This window comes from Hyalella azteca, unplaced genomic scaffold, assembly GCF_000764305.2.
Source record: "Hyalella azteca isolate HAZT.00-mixed unplaced genomic scaffold, Hazt_2.0.2 contig5448, whole genome shotgun sequence".
NCBI classification, from domain to species: Eukaryota; Metazoa; Arthropoda; class Malacostraca; order Amphipoda; family Hyalellidae; genus Hyalella; species Hyalella azteca.
The window spans coordinates 11,093-20,340 of NW_025935638.1; the positions used below are offsets into that span (position 1 = coordinate 11,093).

General features: G+C 40.5%; 1 protein-coding gene across 1 annotated transcript in view; it reads left to right on the plus strand.

The window, feature by feature from the left end:
* Positions 1-1,655: 1,655 nt before the first annotated feature.
* The window catches only part of LOC108667784 (WD repeat-containing protein 11), a gene marked incomplete at its 5' end in the record, with an annotated part of 18,029 nt that continues 10,436 nt past the window's right edge, over positions 1,656-9,248 (plus strand). Inside the window, 11 exon segments of the mRNA XM_018154854.2 lie at positions 1,656-1,767; positions 2,482-2,560; positions 3,265-3,525; positions 4,367-4,565; positions 5,108-5,264; positions 5,981-6,077; positions 6,295-6,405; positions 7,069-7,544; positions 7,776-7,978; positions 8,294-8,361; positions 8,839-8,953. Of these exon segments, the coding sequence (XP_018010343.1) occupies positions 1,656-1,767; positions 2,482-2,560; positions 3,265-3,525; positions 4,367-4,565; positions 5,108-5,264; positions 5,981-6,077; positions 6,295-6,405; positions 7,069-7,544; positions 7,776-7,978; positions 8,294-8,361; positions 8,839-8,953 (1,878 nt within the window).

The following is a 9,248-nucleotide window of genomic DNA, read 5'->3' on the forward strand; positions in this document are numbered from 1 at the left end:
CATCAACAACATTTTGAATTGAGGAAATTTCAATTAAGTGTGGTACCTATACTGAACCATGTCAGAAAAAAGATTTTTTTGCAACAGCATATTTTGCAGTTGTGATTTTCTGATTGAGAAAAACTTGATGATTTGTATTTTTTATGCATTTCGGTATATATTTTGGTGTAAAGAAAGATTTTCCAAGTCTTGTTTATGGATTAGTCTGAGGTTCATTAGCATCAAACAGCATTTTTCATTAAGAACTTCTTATCTTACAACATTTCACAAACAAGTTTATGCTCATTTTAAAGGCCTTTGCAAGGGCTATTGTATGGCATCTTGGAAAAATTCCATATGCTATTTGTAACTGGCGAGACGCCAATGAAAAGCGTCTTTAATTACCCCTAGGAACTGGGTAATTTGGGACACTTGAAATACGTAAAACTTAACTTTGAAATGTTTAAAGCATACAGAGTATACTCATCCATTACTAACAGTACTCTGAAGTTGTCCTCATTCTTTGTAGATGATAAAGATGTAGAAAAAATGGCATTTCTGTGATTTGAACTTGTTGTTACTTTATTGATATGATATTATCTTATCCATACATTACCATATTATTGATGTGATATTAACATATCCATGGACATGCCATTGAGCCTTGACAACAACCTTGTCCACTGCAAGCTTCACATCAGCAACCATATAGCATTTCTTCTGTATTTGTAAGCTTACAGGACTGCTTGTAATTTTGCACTATTTTAATTGGGTCAGGTGAATTCACTATAACAAAAAAAAAAAAAAAATATTGTAAAAATCATGTGTGCAACAGAAAGGAATATTTTGGTAAGAACTAACATATTTTTTTGAGAAAGAAATTATAGTTCAGTTTAATTACTTTTCATTCTATGTTGCCCAGTGCACAATTTTATCTATGACATTCTATGCACAATTTTGTGATGACCAATGATGCATTAACTTTTCATTGAGTGAATTTTTTTGCTGAATATTGTAAATGCAATAGAAAATTTTTGTTGTTAGTTGATTTTTTCCTTTACTGGTGCCTTTCTTGATCAAGGTACTACTACTGTAAATGCATTTTTAGGTGTGTCTCTTATTATCCTGGGAAGGTGTCCCTTATTACCTCATCTTGCAGAAATGGCTGCCATTTTTTTCGGAAGCAGATCACAAATTTTGTCAATCACGCTTTCAAGCTAACACCTGTGTGCAACTGTTGTGTTAGTAAAATTTTTAATATGGTGATTATTTTTTTTTGCTACAGATCTTAGCAGATGTACTTCTCAAAAATTTCTCTTTTTACGTTTTTTTTCAGGGATTTTTCAGTGGTACCAAATGTATGAATTCTTAACTTGCTTTATGCTACATAAATAGTGAAAATGTTGAACTTTTTGCCACTATTTTTAGCTCTGCAATATTTTGATTAGTTTTGCTGCTGTGGGACAAATGTGCCAATTTACCCCGCCCATCCTTACCATTTGATGGTTCTATAAAAATAACTAACCATTTTTTTAGTTATGGTAAATGTATTTACTCATCCTTTAGATATAAATTCCATTACCAATGATTGATTTATACAAATTCAAATATTTAAATATTCCATAGCTCTACCAAATTCAACACTTGATGCGTGATGAGAATTTGCTTGTGTACAGGGGCTGGCAAGGATACCTGGCTTACGGCTGCCAGTGTACGGTGGTGGTGGTTGATCCCCACACACTACAGGTGGTACAGGCCCTCAATGGCCACACATCACACGTCACTAAGGTAAGCTGCTTGTACCATTGAAGGAAAGAGCTTATTTGTTGCTCTTTTTAATTTCTTTGCCATTTGCTGCTGACTGAAATATTATTATTCTGGTTTAATATATGCTTTTATTTAAGATCCTTAATGAATGTAGATATATAAATGAACAGAATCTTATGAGTACTAAATTGATATTAAAGGGTAAAAATGATAGAACAGTAAAGGGTGTCATTAAAGGGTGACAGTACAGTAACAGTACAATAAAGGGTGACAGTACAGTAACAGTACAATAAAGGGTGACAATACAGTAACAATACAGTAAAGGGTGACAGTACAGTAACAGTACAATAAAGGGTGACAATACAGTCACAGTACAGTAAAGGGTGCCATTAAAGGGTGAAAATACAGTTTTCACATCTGTAGTTATGAAAACTATTTTATTGATAAACAGAATGTTACAATACCATGCTTATTACTTGCTGGATTACCTACTAGACATGCTACAGGTATTGCTCCTGCACCAAATTATGAGGTATGATTGCATTATTATGGCAATGTTAAGTGTGAGTTTAAATAGGTATGTTTACATAATCACATGCATTAATGGTACCAATTATTATTATCATAAAAAGCATAACTTATTAGGGTTTTTATTTAAAAAAATGTTTTTTACAGTGTTATTTAGAATATTATTATAATAAGTATAACAATTTAACATCTGCAATTTATTTCAAGGTGTGTTGGCGGAACACGGAGCACTACCACCAGCTCAGTGCCTCGTACACTCTCCTCCTTGCATCTGCAGATGCTGCAGGTACCATTTTTATATTTTATCCTTTATTCCTGATGAATTTATCAGTTGCTGATTTCAGACGGCAAAGTAAATATTTTTTGCTATCATAAAAATTTTTTATCTCAAATGGTGAAAATAAAAAATTTTATAGCAATCTTAAATTTACATAAAATTGCTGAAGTGATGTTATAAATACGTGTTCACAAGTTCTGAAGAGTGTGTTGATAATTGGTTGTTTGCAGTAATGTTCTTGGTTAGGTTGAAAAAAAGTTAAAGTGAAAACAGATTCAATCCTTTGATTAATTATTATTTGCATGGCTTTTCCTAACTAAGCATGCCATCTTAGCATACAAGTATTTAAATTTTCTGTACTACATATATTCTGAGTACTTTAGTGTTTAATTTAATGTTGCAACTGCTCTATGGGGTTGCCAATAAACATTTTGACCAACAACTTGAAATTCACTCAATGTAACTGACTTATTTTGGAGCCTCTACTTATTATTTTGGGGCATCAAAATAAGTCAAGCTGACTTATTTTGGGGCCGGACCAGCAAGCATGTTGGAAACTGTTCAAATAGAAATAGCAATGCACTTTATTTTCTGTAACCTGGCACCAAGTTCTTAAATCCTGTGAGATTAGTTAGGATTTAATAATGTGAGATTAATATAATTTTCATGATTTGATGCTAAGGAACAAGTGAGAATGTAATGTGTTGTTGCAGGCCAGGTTCGGATATGGGATGTGACAGCTGGCAATGGGTCAGTGCTGGCAGCTCCTGCTGGGTCTGGCAGGAGTGCAGTGGCTGAGCTGTGCTGGCTGACAGGAAGTTGTGAGGGCAGGGAACACCTGCTGCTGGTGCTGTACCCTCCCCACAAGGTGGTGTTGTGGGACGCTAGGCACCACACCAAACTCTGGACCAAGACCTACACCCACACCCTCACCAGCCTCTGCCTCGACCCCTTCCATGACAACAAGATGGCCTGTATGATGATCTTTTTACTGATAATTCATCAAATATTTATTTTTTGTCCAAATGGGCGCTAGAGAGATGGCGAATTATATTTTTATCTTGCTCGTCTCATCTCCCATTGCAATAAAGTTGGATTGCAATAAAGTTGCATTACCACTAGCTTTTCGTTTATTGCAAGCCTTTTAATCACTGCAACATGCCTTGCATTTTATGTTATAAGTGCCAATTTCCTGTTATGAAGTGCCTGGACTATTCTCTTCCCTGTATGTTTGTGCAGCTAAGCACAAACATACACACAAGCTCCATGCAACTAAGCTGAAGCATCTATGTTTCAAACTCTTTAATTTAAAGTTTTTTTTTTATACAACTCTTTCATCCATGGACAGAAAATTGCCTTATTGTCTTGCAGTATGTGTTGAAATAAAATAACTTATTTTCTAAATATCAACCATTCAATTTTGTCTATGGCTGTCAATTTATTATCTTCTTTTATTCTTTTTAATATTTTTAATATTTTTTTTAATATTTTTTTCTGTCAATTTTGTCTATGGCAGTCAATAGATGAACTGCAGTTTAAGTTATCATTTATTTACTCAGATAAATTGAAAAACCTCCATGTTTTCTTTTTAATTGTGTGACAGACAGTGTCAAGGCTGATGATTTCAATCTTTAATTCTTCCGAATTTCAATATCTATGGTTTCTAAAGCACAAAAAAAGTAAGGTATCAAATAGATATAATTTTCTGCGATCTAAATATTGCTGGACTGGGGAATTTCCGAGTAGGAGTTAGCCACCGCTAAGGAAATCCCTTCATCATGATATTGGGTAGAGAACCTTGCTTGTGTGCGGCAGTTCTGAGTGAGAACTGCGTGGTGTTCGTGGATGACCTCCACCCATCAAAATGCCCGTCATCCAATGGCACCAAGTTTTACCTGGCCGCTGCTGGGGGAGGAGGGGAGACTCCTCAGGGCACGCCTCCCTCACTGGGTGCTGGCAACCGCACCATCACCCGCCGCATGAGGGAGCTCGTCGTGGGTGACAACAAAAACAGGTGCGATGCTTCAACCTTTTGGCAGCTTATAGAAATGTTACTATTGATCGTGAAGTATTTTTTATATTATTAAACCATTATATTAGTTGCTTAACATGGTATCTTATTTAAACATTGTTTGTGTAGTTGCTGTAAATCAACTCATTTTCCTGACCTCAAATATTAATAATTTCGTTAATATTCCTAGCTAATGTCTACAGGAGTTTTACTAAATGATATAATATTGTGTATATTAACGAATTTATATATCTATATTCTATTTGTATTCATGTGCAGTGGAGGGCGTTTGTGTTCAATTGTAATTGTATTCATGTGAAGTGGAGGGCGTTTGTGTTCAATTGTAAATAATTGTATTCTTGTGAAGTGGAGGGCGTTGTTATTCAATTGTAATTGTATTCTTGTGAAGTGGAGGGCGTTTGTGTTCAATTGTAATTGCATTCTTGTGAAGTGGAGGGCGTTTGTGTTCAATTGTAATTGCATTCTTGTGAAGTGTGGGTGTTTGTGTTCAGTTATGTTGGTTGCTATAATACATGATGTTGCAGGACGGAGGAGGGAGGTTGTCTGCAGCTGGCCTACCACCAGGGTTGGGTGGACGGGTTGCTGCTGCTCTACCCCAGGGAGCTGCTGGTGCTCGACCTCCTCATCCACGCCACCATCGCCGTCATCGCCCTCGACAGGAGCCCCGCGCCCTTTGTGCAGGTCCTTGGCTGTTTGATTTATCTAGCATTTTGCCAGGTCCTTTCTTCTGATGATCTGCAGTTTAATTTAACTTGCATCCATAGAGTTCCTAGGTTCAGATAATCTACTAGTTGATTGATGCTATACTTATACAGTTGCTTCTTATTCAAATGATTTGCAAGATTTGCAATTAAAGTTAACATTTATAAACTGAAATAAATTTATATTGCTACATCAATTCAAGGCCAGTTAATTCTGTAATCTTTGAGTTACTTGCAATGTCATAGATTCTTTTCCTTTCAATTATGATGAATCAAAGAACATTGAGCACATCAGGCACTCGATTAACAATTTAATAATTACATCTATCATGAATGGCTGGAACTTGCTGTCTGAGCGCGTGTTGACAGTTGAAATGAATGATAATAAATAGATAATTAGTCGTACATTTGTTATATAGTGACTCATGATAGCATGCCCGTTCACGTTCACAAATATTGTGTAGAACAAATAGAGTTAAACGTGAAAAAATATAGTGCATCAAACCCAAAATGCAAACCCCCAGATGAAAGAAGCATGTTTAACACATGATGTTTAACATGTGTAACCATATTGAGCAATTCAAAGTGAGAAAAGAATCATAACACTCAAAACCTCCCAGAGGTTTGACGTATATGTAGAAGAACTTCAATTAATTTAACCTGATGACACAAGTGTAAAGCCTGTCACCCCTTCAGATGTCTCCCTGCTGGCGGGGCGACGCGATCTTCACGCTGCACGACAGCGGCGCTACCGCCCTCCATGCCCGCCGCCCTCACGTCCCCACCACACACGGTACCTGCTGTGTTGTGCTGTGTTGTGCTGTCTTGTGTTGTGCTGTCTTGTGTTGTGCTGTCTTGTGTTGTGTTGTAGTGTGTTGTCTTGTGTTGAGCTGTGTTGTGTTGTAAACCTGCACCTAAAGCAACGAGTGAGCTGTTGACCAAATAGCAATTACGCATCATGTATTTGTGCTGCATGTCCACTAAGCTGAACTCAGCCACACCACCTGCAGGTGGCGCAGAGCTGGTGTACGACCGACGCTGCCAGTCTGAGGGGCTGCGTCTGAGCAAGAGCAACTCTGTGCTGGGATTCTCCGTGGAGCCCGTCCTGCACAACAAGATCGGTCAGTGCTAGATTATACTTCATTTATGTACGTTTTCCCATTTTTCAGAATTTACGGTAAATTTTTAGTAATTCACATAAGATTTTACTTGAATTATAAGATTTTATGTTATTGCAGTTTAATAAAATAAGTGTTGGGTTTCATGTTTTCATGTAGCGCGGTGGTACTTAGTGGCGTGCATATTGAAGCCTGAACTTTCATTATCACCTCAGATGCCAAATGTTGTCCCCTCACTCCATGATGCTCACTCCGTGAGTGGGAACATTCTGAGACATTCTTTTTGCTGCTCTTTGCCCTCATATATAACGGGAGTGCCTCAAGGCGGGAGTCCCAAGACAATGTTAAGAGTTCGAGATAGCAGGCCATACAAAAAAAACATTAGGATGAAAAGTTATTCTGTAATGTATTTGCTTTTTAGCACATTTCCTCATTTATGGGAAAAAGGCGCTATTGTGCTTGTCATGTCCGTCCGTCTGTCTGTCCGTCTCTGTCCGTCCGTCCGTCCGTCCGTCCTTGACTTCACGTTTGTGTCGACGAGAAAATGCGCTCTCTTGTCACTCACTGCAGTGAGTACTGAGTTATATTTATTGTAGTTTGAATGGTTCATTTACCATTAGGTAACCGGAACCTATTGTTTGTTTGAGAAAATTGTGTTTCCGGCAGGAATTCTTCTATGCGACGGCCGAGTGGTGTTCGAAGAAGTGCTGCCCGTCCCCGTCCCCCCCGCCGACGACTCCTGCGAGGACCTCGTCTCTTTGTTATATCCCCACCCCGGGGGGCAGGAAGGGTCATGTGGGGATGATGGTGGGGGACAAACTGATCCTACTGAATGGGATTGCCTGGGAGGTCCTGCACCCGGTGAAGGAGGGAGGAGTAGCGGGTCTGTTCCCCATAGGGGCCCAAGTGTCCTCAGGGATGGGGGATGTAGTAGCTCTAATAGGTTAGATGTAAAGAATACGAAGAACGGTCAGTCTATGGTCTTGGATGAAGAACATTTTTCAGCAAAGACCACAAAACAAGACCACGCAAGAGACTCTTCTTCTCCGTCCACTGTCCCTCCGTCCATCGTCCCTCCATCCACTGTGCCGCTGTCCATGCCGGACTTGTCCATTACCGACAAGTTGTCTTCCGATGCCAAGGTTCACATTTCAAATATTATTAATAATTTTGTATGTCTTTTCTCTGCAAAATATTTTTAATGATTTAATTCCTCTATAGATCAAGAAAATATTTTGTTATTCTTTGTGCAGATTTTGTTAGGTTATCATTGTTGCTGAACGTTTACTTTTCATGCTTTTAATTTGCTTTTCATTCATGCTTTTTCATTTCAATCATGCTTTTAATTAGAGCTAACCTTGACGTGCTTACAGTTGGGGGTGCTGATGACGGGGGTGGTGCCCCCCCTGAGCTCGCCCCCCCACGTGGTGCGCATGTGCCCTCCTCTCACCACCCGCAACCTGCACCGCTATGCCCCCCGCCTCGCCGTGGGCACCACCGCGGGGGCCGTCCTGCTGGTGGACGTCGCCACGGGCCGCCTGCTGCGCCACATGGACGTCCACACCTGCGCCGTCAGGTACGAGTTCCCTCTTGTGACCGTAGGACGGGCGCTCTAGTGACCGTAGGACGGGCGCTCTAGTGACCGTAGGACGGGCGCTCTAGTGACCGTAGGACGGGCGCTCTAGTGACTGTAGGACAGGCGCTTTAGCGCCCGTGTGACTGAATGATAGTCGTTCAAGTGATTTTAGACGCTGTCCTGCTTCCACAGGGGTCACTAACCCTGCCTCTGGTGCTACTAAGCCTGCTCCTAGGGTCACTAACCCTTCTTCAAGGGTAACTAACTCTGCCCCTACACCTCCGGAGGTCGTTAATTTTTCCCCTGCCCCCACAGGGGGATCGAATGGACGTCACTGGACTCGGTGCTGTCGTTCGGCCACCAGCCGCTGACCAGCGCTCAAGGTGCGTGCCTTTTACAATGCGGGCCTTAGCATTCATTCATCTACGATATGCACGAGTAAGATACTGTTTATATTCACATCACCGTTATAAAATATCCACCAATTGCTTAAGAGAGTCGTTCCTGATTGTTATAAAATCTCTAGTACCGTTCTCTGCCATTCTCATCAAGCGTGAGGGCAAATTTTACATGAAGAATAACAATGTGAGGCTACAATGGCTTTTTCTAAATGAGTCCATAGGTTTATGGTATTGCAATTAAGGAATTGTCTATAATAATTTACTATACCTGCACTTATCAATGGGAAAAGTTAATGGAATGACATTATTGGCTTTTATTTGGAGCTAGTGACTCTTCGAGATACTATCACCAGCCTTCATAACATTTAAATATTGTCAATACGCATCAAGAACTCACTTGTGACCCAACACTATTCCCCCTTCATCCCTCACCCATCCCTCACCCCAGTCATGCCCCAGGTCTGGTGCGCAACGAGCTCTTCCATATAGACTTCTGCGGCGGTCATGCCACTCAGCTGCGCGCTGCTGCCACTCAGGAGAGCCCCATAGTGGCTGTGCGAGTGTCATACCTCAAGTGAGTGGGGGCTTGTCTCGAGTGGGTGGAGCTTGCCTCAAGTGAGTGGAGCTTGCCTCAAGTGAGTGGGATGACTAGTGAGTGGCATGACTCGAGTGAGTGGCATGCGCGAGTGAGTGGCCTTCTAAGTTCGTGCAAATAATACCAATTTTGAGTTCAAGGCAGCACCTGAAAAAGGTACCTACTGCCTGTTGGCGATATCATCCTCCTGTTGCAGACAGTGACTCCCTCCTGTTGCAGGCAGTGACTCCCTCCTGTTGCAGGCAGTGACTCCCTCCTGTTGCAGGCAGTGACT